This window comes from Chaetura pelagica, unplaced genomic scaffold, assembly GCF_000747805.2.
Source record: "Chaetura pelagica isolate M959 unplaced genomic scaffold, ChaPel_1.0 scaffold106, whole genome shotgun sequence".
In the NCBI taxonomy this organism is placed as follows: Eukaryota; Metazoa; Chordata; class Aves; order Apodiformes; family Apodidae; genus Chaetura; species Chaetura pelagica.
In genome coordinates, this window is record NW_009954222.1 from 2,367,488 (window position 1) to 2,384,413 (window position 16,926).

Consider the following 16,926-nt stretch of genomic DNA (forward strand, 5'->3'; position numbering starts at 1 on the left):
GCTGAAGTCTGTTAGAGCACCTATGGTATTTAAAATTGTGTTGTGTATTACTGATGTAGTAAGTAATATTCAAGAAATAAGTTGAGAAAAAGGAAGGTCCTTTTTCTGAATCTCATTAAGACCCTATGCAAAATCAGGGAGGTTGTAAAACTTCCTGCATTGCAGTCAGCCTGGGCATAACATGAGGTAAGAGGGAAAGTTCTGATCAAACACAGATGTTACATAAAAAAATTAGGTTTCCTAAGGAAATAAATTACAAGGTGTTTATGTCTGCTTAATTAAGATACCTCTGTTCTTCTGCTCCACAGCCAACTGTTTTTCAAGTGTTTCCCTCAGTTCTCGTTCCCTGAAGAGCTCCATCTTCAGCTCTGTCTTTTCCAGTTGGACCTGTTTCTCTTGAGCTCTGGCATTGTCTATAGCAACCTTTAGTAGACCCTGTTCAAAGATAAAGTTGGATGTTTGAAGAATGTTAGAACAGCTGACATAATCAATAACTCCTATTATTTTCCTTTGATTTGTCATGTGAGATTTCACATATGAAATAATTCTGTTACTGGGTCAAAGCCTCCCAATTACCAATGCAATTTTTTACTGGAATTCATTTTGATGGGCTATAATCTATAAAAAGCTGGAGTGAAATTTTCCCAGAAAACTCAAGCCCACCTTTGACTGTGCATATAACTAATGTGAAAAAGTTATAGGTATATTTTATTCTTTGTAAGAATTAAAAGAGACAAGCCTATACCACAAAGAGCTGCACCAATGGAAATTACCAAAACGAGAAAGGCTCTTTTAAAGTTTTTGCTCCTTCTTGTTGTTAAATTATTATTACATTCAAATATTTTCATATTTCATTGTTTCCAAGGAAGATAAAATTATTGGGATGTTAAGCAGAGGACAAAGTAGGAAAATATCTCTGTTTTAAAAAGTCTTTTCCCTGACCTTGTACTATTTATTGTTATCTCACAGCAGAGAACAAAACACAATCATCTCTCAATTTCTTCACCTGGGATGACTTAAATAAACTCTACCTTTTTTTGTTGTTATTGTATCAGGAAACAATGATTCGGTCTATTCTAAAGTTCTCTTGAGAATTTCAGCTGCACAATTCCTTCTTTTTTTTTGCAAGACAACAGAGAGATCTTGGCACAGCTTAGAACTAGACAGTTAGGACACTGAGATATGGTATGAAAAAGAGGAGGAGAAACAGAATTGAAATAAAAGAACATGGAAAGAGGAAATATTTCCTTTTCCCTTGTCCAGCAGACTGCCCATCAGGCTCTCAAGTCTGCACCTGAATCTCTCCTCTTCAAGCTACCATAATGTAGTAGATAATTAAGTATGGATATACATACAGGAACCTCCATGGATATCAACCTCACTCTTCTGTGTCCTAGACAAGTCTCCTGATAATTTAGCTGTAGAGATATTTTGACTCAACAGAGATTTAATTAGTGATATAAAGGCAAAACAATGCCAACAAGAGAGACTGAAGAGTACTCCCTAATAGCTCTGCCAGGGAAGCATTCAGACAACAGATAAAAGGTTCACACTCAAGACCCCATTTCAAAACAACAGACATGAAATCATGTCCCCTCACTCCCAAGTAAGCTTCCTTACCCCTCAGGCAAACTTCCTAAATTGGATTATGGGTTGCATGTTTTTTCACTAAAATTGTTTGAAATTTCTCCAAAAAAGGAATGGAAAAAAGAAGGCAGCATGATGATACTTGAGACATGGAAAACTTTTTTTTTTCATGAGTGTTAGGTCTGTACATTTATCCTAGTAGTCTTCTCAATGTCACTGGCTGCTTTGAAATTTATGTCCTTCAAACTCCTCTTTTAAACATGCTTTCAGACACTGCCATTTTCAGCAATCCTCATCTGCATTCTTAACCAAATTGTTGCCTCAAGTTGCCTCATTCAGAGCTTAATGCTTTGCAACTCTGTTACACTTCAATCTATTAAAGTCCACAGGAGCTGAAAGAACTCAACATCTTCCAACTGTAAGGTCCAGATGGTCACCAAAAATGATATACACTACACAAGCACAGAATCACATTTGAAAATATCTAACAATTTTAACAAAACAAATGTGCTTTAAATATTATTAAAGTTTTAGAAGTTTTCTTTAAAACATCCAAATGCTATTCAAAAAAGAGCTAAAACTTAAAGGTATTTTGGGTTGAAAGTTAAACCTGGATAACTACTAAAGAAAATCACATAAAGCTAAATATAAAGCTCTGCAGACATCTGTAAAGTGAAAAACAATTTGAAAAAAATTGCAAATCCCTTCCAATTTATTTTTTAAAAAGTTAATAGCCACCTGAATTCTATTCTCTTCCCTGTCACATTCTCCTACATTTAAAACCATCATAAACTGTTTCCTATACAGGTTACATTTGAAATAGCAGGAGCAATTGAAGTAGGATTTGTTTATCAATACCTGCTTCAGGATTATGCATAAATTCTAGAATATATCTATATCTCCTCCAATTCATCATTTACTGGAACTTGTGATTCATACAAAGCATTAAGAAATCAGATAAAATAAAATTACACCAAAAAAAGTGTTTGTTGATGAAAAGGGTATTGTCAAGTAAGTTTAAAGCTGCAAACACCTTCCTCCCAAATTCTTACAATTTGTCTTGTTTGACAATAAAATCAAACTGCTAAAGTAACTGCCATCTTTACTCACTTCAGCTACATTCATGTACATGATTCTTCTTCATCAGGAACAAACAATTAGTAACAAATGAAAGAGATCATTACATCAAGTGCCCTTTTAGATCACCCCAATTAAAACTTTAGTTTAGCTGTATTTTAATGCTAAGATACCAAATTCTAATTTTCTGCTCTGATTGCTCTTGTTGACTTATCTTTGAAAGATGTACTCTCAGTGCAAAGTCTAGAGATTATTTAGCAAGATGCCAATGTTGGCACCACTTAATGTGTTGATTGGTTGCATTATCAGTAGCAGTTTAAAATAAATTACTATTAAACTATTATTGTCCTTGGCTGACAAAACACAATATTTTGGTGTTCTTTAAATATGAAACAATCATTATGAATAAACATGTTGAATAATACTAGAGTGTAACACTGATGTCTGTAATTTTGTATTAAGAATTGCTGCAAAGTACGAAGCTGCTAAAAGTGTATTACATTTTCTATTGAATTTCTACACCACACTTCCTCCCCCAACCTTTCCTTTTTTTATACTTGCTGCTAACGTAGCTAATGGTAATACATTACCTATTGCTGCTGATTATGTCTGAAAAATATTAGCTTTTTGGAGCCAAGACCCACTGGGGACTACTTATAAGCTACACAAAATTAAGTTTCATTTTTAGAACTTAAATCAGTGCACATCAGTGGGCGTCCAATGTGAAAAAAATCTGCACTAGAGCCAAACTGATGCATATGCAAAAGTGCTGTTACTGCCAATGACAGCTTTAATGCAAAAATACTGGAAACATTCAGTATCTCCCTGTACTCAATGCAGAAGGGGGTGAGAAAAACAACTAAAAAGTACAGCATCTAAAAATCATCAGTGCCCCTTGGAACAGGAATAGCAATTTCAGAGTTGCATGAAATTCTATTAATTCTCCCAGTGGATCAGCTGTAAAAGATTATACAAAATACAGTATGTCCAACTTGCATTTGCTATGGCTAATCCTCTAACCTGATATTAAATCAATATGCTGCCAATGACAATGGGAAATGCAGTGCAACACAGGACATTAACAAAAACAAAATATTTCCCTTTAGGGAAGGTCAGATGTTATGGAGGCTGGATAATGATAATTGTAGTGAACATGCTCAGGTTCCAGATTTGTTTTTAATACAGTATGGCTCTATGTGGAGCCAGGCTTTAAACATGGTATGCCATTCTTCCCTTCTGTGTCACTGATAATAATTTTTTTTTTAATTCCAATCTCATGTCAAAAATTATTTATAGATAATTCTGAATTGGTTTGTTTACTTTAATGCACTTGTTTTAATATTTGCCACTGATACATTCTTAAGAAATGTCAAAAATAAAAAAAGTTGATATATAGTTGATGTTTCTTCCCATTCTCCTATGTATCCAAGAACATGATCATGTGAGGGCAGTCTACTGATCCTGTAGAAATTAAATATACACCAAACCTCAACTCAGCCTTAAAGCCAGTAATACGCATTGTTTTGGTTTTTTTTTTAAATGCAAATAATGTGTTGCCTATTTTGAAAGGGGTAGAGGGAAAGTATACAGAAACTGTTACTAGCTGTATCTACAGTGTGTTGTTCCACCTAACATGATTTAGTTAGCTATACACTGACATGTGACATCACAATGGCCTTTACTAGTGATCTATCTAGAAGATCACATCCCATTTTCAAGTCACCCACAGTGAGTGGAAAAGAAAAGCTAGAGGAACAAGCCATGCATACAGCAAAGCTTTCCTACTAAAACCTCCCCACTTCCAGAGATTTGTAGCTCAGGGGCTTCCATTTACAATATTAGTTACTCATGGTAAAAACATTTTAAAATAAAATTGTTTCTCTTCTAGCCAGGAAATTGTATATAAATTGTATGCTCTCATCCTTAAAACTATCTAGTGAAAAGCTAGCAAAAAAATCAATATATACATTTTTAGTTAACATCACAGGTTAATTTTTGAACATTTGCTGTTTGTAACTGCCTACAGACTTAGTAACGTGCACATGGCAAGACAATACAGCATGACTATCTCTCCAGATGACTCCAGAAAGACATTTTTGTAGTATCTCAGATCAAATACTTCCATCACAGGTAAAGGCATATTGCACAAGTATAAATGACATTTTCCATTAATACTTTATGTGAAAAATAAAATAATTCTCTTGAATGTAGCGGAAGATAAATAAAATCACATGAAGTAAAACTGATTTTTACTTTATCTAGTGTTTGCAATATTTCGCTCTCATGTATTTAGTCATAGATGATAACAGTGCACGAGACTCACAGCAATAAAGCCAGTAGTTTGTTTTGTTTTCACAGGGGAATTTAGTTTGCAATAATGCATTTCTTTTATTAATATCAATGGGATACTTGCAACTTATTTTACATCTCTCTTTAAAAATACTTAGCAACAAGACTGTTTGAATGCAATACAGTCTTGGTAGAAAAATATCACTATCAGGGTGCAACTCATTCATTCCTTAGATATTAATGGAAATTCAGCTCAGAGACAGTAAAGATTCAACCTCTAAAAGCTTAAAAAGGACATCATTATTGCCCAAGAATACTGCAATATCCTCAAAGGCTGTGGCTCTAACATACATTGGCATAATCGGGCCATGACTCAAAAAGGTGAACTTATGTGAGGGTTACAAAAACATCTTCAGCCTTCTCACTAGCACCCACACAGCATTTTCTTGTGACCCACCTTCCATCACCCTTCATCCTCCCTGCAGCTGCACATAGACTTCCAGCACATAATCTGGAAGATTTTAACAAATATACATTGGGAAATAACAGATATATAATTTAATTTAACCTATCTGGGGAAATTTATTTTCTCTTCCTTTTAGATGTGCAGATACATATTTGAATGAGAAAATATACCCCCAATCTAATTTCTTTATTTTATGTGTATATTTTTTTAAAATTATATTTTGTTACAGTTTATTATTGGCATTTTAGTGGTCCCCAGCAAGAAATAAAAATCAGTTGTTCTGGGTACAGTATATTGTTGTTATCTCCTCTTTAAATGTACAAATAATTAACAATGTATTTTTATTTCAGTAAGCATTTATGGAGAAGTAAGAAAAGCATATATATATGATATACAAAAGGAAATAAACCTAACTAGCAGCTTCTGGTGAGAGAAATAACAAATAGGCTTGTCCAACATTTGCCTGAAATTACAAATTAATGATTAGGGGCTCTACATTTAACTTCAGTATGGACAGAAGACACTGACTCCCTTGTATTTAGTGGTCAATTTAAAAGGATGAATAAGACTTCTAAAATGGAAATAAGTAGAGTTAGGTACCAAGTCTAATCACCTAAGCTCTTCAGCACCTGCAAGACTTTTAGCACACTCTGCTTTCAAATATTAAAAGTGTTTAGATATTCTTGCTCACATAACCAAAAGTACTCTCTTCAGAGACATTAGGATCCTCCTTGCCCTGACAAAGGTCAAAAATCAGAGCTCGTCCTGCCCATACAGTACTCTAATCTTGTTCTATTTTAAACCAGAACAGGCCCAACCTTTTCTTGAGACACCCAAAATCTGTATTAAGAAGATACTCCAGATCCTACTCCTCACACAACTGAATATACACAAGGGGAACACAACACAGATATCTATCATCACATCCATGCACATTGGTGTAGCTAGAGACTGCTTGCCTATGCATTCATGTGACCACCACATCCCTAAAATACAGGTATCCTCCACCAACACATCTGCCAGGTTCTGCACGCACCCCAGTCCCGTGACCTAATGAAGACATGCAGTTCAGAAGCAGACATGTACCCTTTCTGTGAAAGGACACATAGGTATTTTTGTTATGTATGATACTGAGAAAAAAAATGAAGAGCATTTGCCAAAACCTCTCTGCCAGCCCTTGCCTAGATTTCTACTATTTTCTTTTTTAAAAAGCACCTTAGTACTGGAGTCAGGGAACAGACTGTGGGCCGGATGACCTTTAGTAGAAAGCTAGATCCATTGCTACCATAGCTGCAACAAGAGAATTGTTAAGGATCTCACTTCTCGACCTTCCCTTTGGAGCCACACTTCTGTACTGAAAGGGATGTAAAATTCATCCAGACCAAAAGAAAGAAAAGAGGAATTTACCCAGTGACAAAAGTACTTCTGACTCATGCATTAAATGCATCTCCTCTTTCCACAAATCCCATCAACAATCTCAAATTTCTATTCAAATACCTAAAACTCAGTAGTGATAGTGTTGATATCACAGTATTTAAAACATCTGTGGGCCTGGGTTACACCTCTCTCGTTGCAATAATTGCAATGGAAACAATTTTAAATGGCATTGATTAGAGAAAGTGCCACTGCTGTGCATAGGTTATTGTAATAGACTCAACTGTTTTCAAGAGAACACTTGTCTACACAGGTGGGTAAATCAAATTAGCTTTTTTTTTTATTTTTTGCAATTTTTTTTTATGATTTCCTGATGTCCCAGTAGACAGTCAAACTATTGGAGGAAAAATGTTTTGATGGTATATGAAATAATTCCCAGAGATCTGTGGAAAACATGTAATGTGACATAGGGACCTACTGAAAAAAATCCAAATGGACCTATGTCCTACCTGTTTACCCTGATAGATGACTTTTTGTGATATGGAACCTCAAGGTAAGGAGCAGTAAGTAGAAAAGCACTAGAAGAAGGCATAAGGAAGCCTCTGGTTTCTTTACAATGTTGCCTTTTAGATTTAGCTCTTCTCTCCAGTTAAGATTAGGGTTTGGTTTGTGTTTTAAAGAAAAAAAAAAAAAGACTGAATTTCATGTTCACATTTCCTGTAAAACACAACTGAATGCGTTCTTGGCAAATAAATCCTGGTCATTTATCCTGAAGTAGTGAAGCACTCTCATATTCAATCAGAAGATTAACTAACCTGTTGATGCTGAATGCTTTGCTCATTAAGTTGCTGTCTAGAGACATTGACATCACTAATTTAAAAAAAAAATAAAAATAAAGAAATTTCCTGTATATGTATGCACAGCTATCTGTTATGTACTTAAATAACTGTCTTTCTTCTTTTAGGAAAAAATACATTCTTTACAGACTTCAGCATTTGTTAGAATGCTAAGTGTTGTAGAAAAGCAATCAGAAATATGCTCTTTCACAACAGGCAGATATAGAAATACTTAATTCTTACATAGCAGTATTTTTTTCATTATTAGATCTCAAAACATCACTAATGAACGGAACATATGCTTTTCACAAAACAACTCTGAAGTGTCATAAACTTTTATGAAATTCCTTAAGAAAGTAAAGTGAACAGGATTTGGCCCTAGTCTGTCATAGCCTTTGCTGAATATAATTAATTTGACTTTCTGTGTTTGTGGAAATGAGCTGGGAGAAATATTGTGACAATACATTAGAAGTTAGTAGCTGCACAGACACAGCTTATCTAGTATGAGTACAAGATGGCTGCATTATTTCCTGCACTATCATTTTGCTTGTGCATGCAATGTACAAACCATATTGTTGCAAGTGTTGCACCTGGGGAACACATGATCACTGAATTTGGGGACAAAAATTCATTCTAATATGAAACACTAACATCTTGGCTCCAAGCTACATGCTAGTGTACACCTTAAATAACATTTGAATCAGGCTGTACTGTACACACAGCAGACATCATGACTACTGAATAGGAAATCTGCAGAAAATTTGGTAATACCCTTTGAAGTCTATTCTTTGAAGACAGTACTTTAAGTGAAATGAGCTTATTTATTTAAAAAAAAATACTTTTTGTGATTGCTTTTATGGGAGACACATTTCAAATAGCTTTAAATTTCATTTCCACCTTGGCAGACCAGCAATTTAAAATAACTATTTATTAAAGAAATGTTTCTCTGCTTAGTAAACGAGATGAAGTTAAATAGTAAGATGCATTTCATTAGCCTGTAATAAAAAGAGCATTTAAGACAAATGTTGTTAAACACACCAATGTCATTTTCATCAAATCTTCTGCTGTGCTTTAATATAAAATCTTTATTTTTATGCACTGTATCTGACAGCTTCTAAATTCATTTTTTTGCTGTGGTTCCTTTAAAACCTAAATTACTAGAAAGTTTCAGTAAATTTGTTGATCCAAATAATCTTATGAACTGATTAAGCCAGAAAGGTTATATTAATTTAGACAAATCTGCAACTGGCTCCTCTCCATCCCTTTAAGCTGATCTACAGGAAGTCCTACCTGGATGTTAGTCAGAAGGGTCTCTATGGAGGACAATCCATCAGGGAATAGAAAAGGAGATGGAAAACCCGGAGGTAGTGGCTGCCCATGCCCAGCTAGAGAAAGTTTGTCAAGGCTGTCTCTTGCGGTTGGTGTGGAGAGCGGGGTCTCATCTGTATGTGATTGAAACAAAAATATAGAACAAGTTACGCTTGTCTGTTTTTATTAGACCTCAGTAATGGCTTCCCTAGTGGTTTCCAGAACATTTATTGCAAATTGGTTCCTGCTATCAGGAGAAAATGCTTTCTGCTGAATTTTCTTTAATGAAAAAGCTGTGGAGATACAACAAGATAACATTAATGAGTAACTTTATAAGCCTTTTAAATGCAGTCTCTAATGAGACTGAGTTTACAGTGCCATAGAATCTTTTTAAAACAAATATTATCTCACATATACTTGTGATAATATATTCAGGCAGACTTTATGGGCACCTTCCCAATTATCTCATTTTAGTTTGTGTTCCATTTGGATTGACAATAGAATATTTTCCAGCATGGCATATATTTTGTATATGAGAAGTATTTGAATACGAGGCTTCCTGTACAATTAACCCTTCCTGCTCTTAATGGTTTCACTTACAGATCAGAAGATTCTGCAACACCAAGAAAAACTACAGCTCCTCAGTGCATTTTTAATCAAGAAAGTACATCAGATTCCCACAGTTGAAACGTGCTCTGAACGATACATGAAATTAACAGCATGGTTACAATCACTGGCCTAATTTTTTTAAGCATGGACATCTTCTAACAATTAGTGCTAAACTCCTTAGTGGGATCTTCGTAACAATCAGATTTGATCAGTTCTGACATCACAATGGGAAAAAAAGTCCCACTGCTTGGAGACTTCTAAGATTAAAGTTTCACAGATAATCTATGAACAGATTATAAACTAAGTGGAAAAAAAAAAAAAAAAAAAAAGAAAGAAAAGAAAAGGAAAAAATCTCCACAATTAATAGAAACTTCAATATCCTAGGGTTTGGTGGGGTTTTTTGTGGAGTGTTTGTGGTTGTTTTTTGTTTGGTTGTTTGGGGTTTTTTGTTTGTTTGGCTTTTTTTTGTTGTGGGTTTTTTTTGTTTTGTTTTGGTTTGTTTTTTTAAAAAATATTTTTAGACTGTTGTTGGCATGATACAGAAATTTGGATCAATGTCTTTGCACCAGATACTAATCTGAATTCTTCAAAAGGAAATATATACATATACATATATATATAGATACACACATATCTATACTCGTCTTACCAAGGACTCAGTCATTAGCAGACACATACTGATCTATCTCAGTACACTACAAGGACATCAGAATGTCCTCTTGGTGCTATGCAGATCTCTGGACTACAGAAGAGTTCATCAGACTTGCTCTTTTTCATTTGGGTTTGATCATTGTAAGACATGTACGTTTGCGGGTATTCTAATTTATTTATTTTTTACATATTGTTCTCAGATCATCCTGCTAGTTTGTCTTCTCAAATCCTATTCTAGGGTGAAAAATCATAACCAAATGTTTTATTCCAAACTGCTGTCAGAATTGTTACGCTTTTTTGATCAAAAGAAAAAACCCAAAAGTTAAACAAAGCTGGTTACACAATAGATTGATAAACACTACACAATACTATTGTACAGCTGAAAATTCTTCTTCCCTCTGCTGCAAATATGGCTTTCCCAAATGGTTCCTACCCAACCTAAATAAATACATAAATAAATAGACACAAACATCTTCTGTGGGATGTCACGGAGGGTTTTTTTTGCTAAAGACATCTTCATTCGATGGTTCCAGTGAAGGTATCAGATTTTCATGGTATAGCAAGAAAGAGTCTAATCACTGGTGTGCATTTTGGAGTTGATTCATATAAGGAAGAAAGTAAACTTAGGAAAGACATCATTTGCCTCTGGGTTTCTCAGAGAAAGAGATCAGTGACCTCTCATATTTTCTAAGACAACTTAGATATTTTAGGTATCAAACTGTCAAAATATTTTAAAACATACTAAATAAAACTGACCCACTTGAAAAGCCTTAATTAACTTAAAAACTGCTCTTCCATGCAGTTGTTGAGATACAGAAAGCTCCCAACACAGCTTTTGTCATAGAATTTAAGCAAGGGGATATATTTTTAACTGTATTACTACTTCAAATGTATGTAAGTTTCCTGTACTTTGTACATGCTCAAATACATGTTGCTAAGTTTGCAAATACTTTCCAAACAATGTGTGGCATGGTTTTGCAACAAGCAAAGTAACTCTAAGGCTAGAATGGTATGAACTCAAAATAACATCCAAATTCTTATGTTATAATAAATAACAGAAACAAATTTACACTGAAGGGCAAGACTAGAGAGCTGAACTTACTATGAACTTATTTTAATGAAATGTCAACTCAGGAAAAAAAAAAAAAGTCATACTAATGTGACTGTTTTCCTGATGTCCCAAGTGAAATAAACTCTGAGTGTGAGTATGTTTGAAACAGAGCAAATGTACATATTATACACAGGAAGTGTGGATATTTGTGGATGTGAGATAAGCAATGATTGAGGGAATCTTGAAGAAATGCATTTTTAAGAAAAACCACATTGTAAACACAGCCAATTAAAACATAACCACATATCTTAGTAGCAGAATAATACGACCTCTTGCCATTAAAGCATTTTAAAATCTTCCATTCCTGCAGAAGTCCTGTTTCTCAATACCATGAGATATCTTTCTTTCCAAATAATCATTAGCCTAACAATTTTTAAACAGTTGCAAAGGACCTCCTAATGTTCCTCTTAAGCTACTAACAGAGCAACCTGCAAAAATGATATTCTTTTGCTGGGAAACAGAGATTTGGCATTTTCAGTCTTAAGCATCAAAGGAAGCATTTGAAGAAAAGTTAGGAAAAGAAAGAGGGTCAATCTACAACACCATTGCCAGATTTGGGAGCACAACAGTGTGAAGAAAGAGGGGGGCAGAACAAGGCAGAACAAAGAAGTATCTGGGCTTGTGCTGGGAGCTAAGATATTATAAATTAACAAATAAACAAGGATAAGACAAACTGTTACCCAAGCCTCTACAACATCTGAATGGAGATTAATATGGCCCTTGACACATGAACAAAATCAATATAATTGTCAAGTCTGCATGCGACACATATCTTTAAAATATTTGTTAATGCTATATCCACTCCATCCATTGTTCTTCAGTTTGCAAAATTCACTTGGTTTTGTTAAAACCAGATTTTATCTGCAAACAGCAGCTGGTTTGGGCCAAATACAATGAACATTTTTCACCGTATTTGGTTTGTTGCCATTGTATTTTATTCCTTCACCAGATAACATGGAAACAGACATCCTGGAAGCTGTGACAGCTATTTAAACAACAACAGATGAATAGAGGTAGCCATTCTCTTGTCTTTGTTCCTAAAAGCAAGAAGGGTAAGTTCAGACTAGTCACCAATCAAACTGGAGAATACTGATATTGCCAGGATTTGAAAGCAAGCGATAAGAGCTGGCTCCAAAAAAATGTTATGCAGATTACTGCCTTTCTGTAATCATTTAATGTTATTTTGTAATGCATCTTGATGCTTTTTGTTCTCTGTAAATATTTCGCATCTATTTGTTCCCATAACAGGCTAATTCTTGCCATTTGATAGATGAAAGAGGATCCTGTTTTCACTTTTTACTGCCATAAATCTGGTGCATACATTTTTGTAGAAACAATATGTTTCATTTGGCTTAATGCGATTTTGGTTTATATTGTCAAACTTGTACATTGCACACAATGACTTTATATATGGTGCAGTCAAATATATTTGTGCAAATAGGTCTTACAGAACTCACACATCTGTGCATCATTTCTACTGTTACGGAGCATTTTTGTTAGTGGCATGGCTTCAAAACACACAAACTTTCACTTGATGCAAAGGACAACACAAGAATAAAAGTATGTAAGAATCCAGTTTTTTATGTCCACATTGGATGTAAGTTTAGATGTCCATCAACAGTAAGACTTGCATTTACTAAAAATTCTGTCAGATTTTGAACACTGAAAATACAATATTCTCAGTTGATGCTTGTCCATTCTGGAAAAGAGAGTTTCAAATAATACAGTATTTCTTTAATCCTTCTAATGAAAATGCCATGCCTATAGATCATTCTTTACTGCTGCACAGGGTCCTGAGCATACTGCAGTTCGATTTGTCTCCATAATGGCGAATTAGAGCCAGATGGAGAACCACCCCTTGGACACAAGATTAGGGACCTATTTTTCTCCCAGGCTCTGTGATATCCCTTCTATACTGATACCATGCAAAGCAATTTATCTACAAACACAGAGGGAAAAAAAAAAAAATGAATGTATTGCTGGCTTGAATTGGGAAGTGGGGGATTTGAAACAGGGACAATGTGACAAGGAGACAGGGACTTATCAAGAAGTCAGGGAATGCTGAGTTGAGAAAAAAGGAAAGGAGGACAGTCAAGGTGGCCAAACACTTCGGAAAGGGATAATAGGACTGGGATTAGGTGGTGAAGGAGGGGAGAAAGAGTACCCAGGAGCCAGAAATTTATCCTGACTCAGCAAGAAAAAAAAAACAAAACAAATCCAGAAAAACTGTTTTTTTAACACAGAGTATTTTGTATAATTTGTAATTCTTCTATTATTTCAATACCTGTGGGTCAATGCAAATGAAATTTATAGCTGTCAACAGCAAAAATAAAGAAATATGTTCTTTAAAGACCATGTGTTTTAGTTTTGTTAGGGAATAACTGCTATGACTTCACTATAAATGGATGGAAAGAGTTGGCAAAATAGATCCAAAAAGCAAAAATGTAATTAGTGGTGATGTTCCAGCTGTGAGGATTTCTCCAGGCTTTTTGGACTAGATCAAGTTGAGTTTATTCTTCATTTTACATATCCCTAGGAGGGCCTCAGAGTCAATCAGTGCAACTTATCTAATTTTCTCTTTCAATAAAAGGATTATTTTAATAACCTTTATCTTACGTTGCAGCCTATTACTGATTAGGGCTGGGTCAAGCAGTATTTGCTGATTTATTTATTCTAAGGATTTAATAACATTTCTGAGTAAATTATATTTCATATTTTTAAACAAATGTATTTTTACCATACAATTGAATGCTAAAATGCCAGTGATATTTTCACTATGTGTAATCTGGCATTATAACATACAATAGGCAAAAAAAACCCACTATATGGTTTCTCTATGCCCGTAATAAAAAATATCCCATTGGTTCACAGATTTTTTCACACAGTTTTTTAAAATGCATAGAACGTTTAGGAATAAAAAAAGAAATAGGATAATCAGAGATGATTCTGCATATATCTGATTAAGTACCTAGTACAAATATCTTGAGCACCTGACAGTGACTTACATTAATTAACCCTAAACAAATACAAAATCCTAAAGATAAAACAAGGGTTAGAAAGGCACACTGAATATTTTTATTGTATTTTTTAACAATATGCTAGTATAAATGCAAGACACTTTATAATGTTATAACCTGGAGTTCTTAATTATGAGAACTATGCCCATTATTTCTTTTTTAAAGATCCTTATATGTTACTGGCAGGGATTGGATGCACATTAAGGCCATCTGTGCTTGAGATACTGAAAAAAATATAAATGTATATTACTGGTTCATGTCAAACGTCCCAGTTAGTACTCTGCTAGTTCCACTCCATCAGCCAGGCAATCCTGAGTGCTAAACAGAATGTTTCTTGGCTTTGTAGCAATTCTATGACAACTGCTTATATAGCTAAGTATATATGTGAAGGATTGTGTAAATGTGTCTCCCTATAGGTTCGCAAAAGTCATCCTGAGCTTTTTCTGAAGTCGTGCTGAGGGGTGTTGTGCTGAGGGGTGTCCACAACCACCTATGTAGTAAAGAGATACCTGCTTAGGAAATCAAAACTCACCATTCATTAAACCAGCAATTTAATCTTCTTTATTGCATTGGGTACAGAAATTGGCTCCCTCAGCTAGGTAGCCTGACAGTACATCTAACTTTCCTAAATGTATGCAGACTCAAAGACCACAATGATGAGTCTGAGCTAAATTCCTGATTAACATCAAACTTTAAGTTAGGAATTGCAGTTAAAGACTGCAGAATCACGAATAAAAAACCTCAGTTTTAAAATTATGGATGTAAATACGCATATCTCAACTGATAAAAGCAGTACACAGGCAATACTTCCACAGTACACACACTGGTTTTTTGTGCTGCCTGCTTCTCCTTATATTTTAACTGTCTCCGTATGGCTACTCCAAAATGCATAGATACTTATTTTTGTGCTGCCTGCTCCTCTCTCTGCTTAAACTGTTTCTTTATGGCTACTGTAAAGTGCAGAGAAAAAAAACATTGGAGAATGTAACAAATGCATTTTGCCAGATTTTATAGGACCATTTCAAGTGTCACAAGGTTTGGCTTAATAATCCTTTGGACATGTTTCAAGAAAGTTGAAAAACATCTAGTATTTTCAGATTTAAGGTTAAAAAAAATAAGGAATACCAATAATATTAGCATTTCTGTCATTTTCAGCTGAAATAACAACACTCCTTTTTTATAAGCATAACAGGAGTAAGAAGGGAATTCTTGATAAGAACAGAGTGGGTAACTTGTAATTCTCTGAAGTTGAAGGTTTTACAATAATACATAGAACTGCATTGTAATCACACTGTTTTTCTTGGTCTTTGTTCATTTAATAATTTAATATTTATTCTCCTCAGGAAAGAAAAGGAATAAGTCAACATTTTCAAGAAGACTGTATCTAGCCATGTTGCAATTACAGGAGACTAAGCATCAATGCTCCTGCTGCCTTGTCACATGGCCCATGTTCTTGGTAATCTGCTGACAGCACGAATCTGATGGCCAAACAGAAAATAAGTAGATGGCGATGTGTCTGTGCAATACTGATCAGCTGCCATTTATTTAGCAACACATAACTTGTCCCACACCCTCATCCCTAGAGTTCTGGCAAGCAGAGGAGGTTGACTAGGCATGCTTGGCACTTGCTGTAAAGCAGCAGCACAGAAGTCAGCAGTACTGTGCTTCACAAATAAATACATCAGAGAAGTTCAACAGAGGAGACAAAAAAGGTTTAAGCACTTCACATTTATGGTGCCTTATAATGGTAGTCTGCCCCAGCAGAAAAACCTTTATCTGACCAGAATTTGTAAAACTGGATCTAATGATTAATGTGTTTCATTTAACTCAATATTTGTACAGAATGTTGTCGTGCTTCTTCTTAAAATAACATGACAAAATATCAGATTTTAGATAAATACATACAATGTTCACTAACAAGTTTTTTTGCAGAAATCAAATACTTTAAAAACATGTATACTTATATCCACTTTCCTGTAAGATACTATCAATGCTCATGATTTTAATAACTTCTTTAATAAAAAAGTATACTATCAAGTAACTCTAATATTCAGATTGATAATATATTAGACCACCAAATAAGATGACCAGTCTAAAAACGCATAGCAAGACAGAAACATACTAAGAAAACCTGTTCCCAGGCTTTCTCCGTGCCAAAATTCCTACCCTAGATGTATTACTATCTCACTCTCAGAGCCAAAATTGCCAACAAAATGAAATAAAATAATAATAAAATAGGTTGACTAATCCAACACAATTATACGAAGATATTTGTTAATAGATTCAGGAATTCTTTAATATGCAAGCAAAAGCTACAAATGCATTGGAAATGCAGGGGAAGGAACCACGCTTTGAAAAGAAAGTACCTAAAGAACTGTGTTGGTGAAGCCCTGCAGTTGTACTTCCAAAAGATTAAGGTAACAGGCTTCTGGCTTATCATGAATAGATAGATCTATGATGTTTACTCTTTGCTTAAGTACCCACACAGCAATACACACTTTTAACAGAAATATATCTAGTAACTCCAAGATCATAACTTCTCCAAAAGCTACTACAGCAAGTGTAACTGAGAACAAAAGAATATGAAGCAAGTCTCACCAA

General features: G+C 34.6%; 1 protein-coding gene across 1 annotated transcript in view; it reads right to left on the minus strand.

Annotated features, from left to right (window-relative positions):
* DACH1 (dachshund family transcription factor 1) overlaps window positions 1-16,926 on the minus strand; it is a 336,491-nt gene that overhangs the window by 4,762 nt on the left and 314,803 nt on the right. Inside the window, exons 12-13 of the mRNA XM_010003510.1 lie at window positions 8,920-9,071; window positions 288-435 (exon numbers count right to left, since the gene is read on the minus strand). Of these exons, the coding sequence (XP_010001812.1) occupies window positions 288-435; window positions 8,920-9,071 (300 nt within the window). The remainder of the gene's footprint in view (window positions 1-287; window positions 436-8,919; window positions 9,072-16,926) is intronic.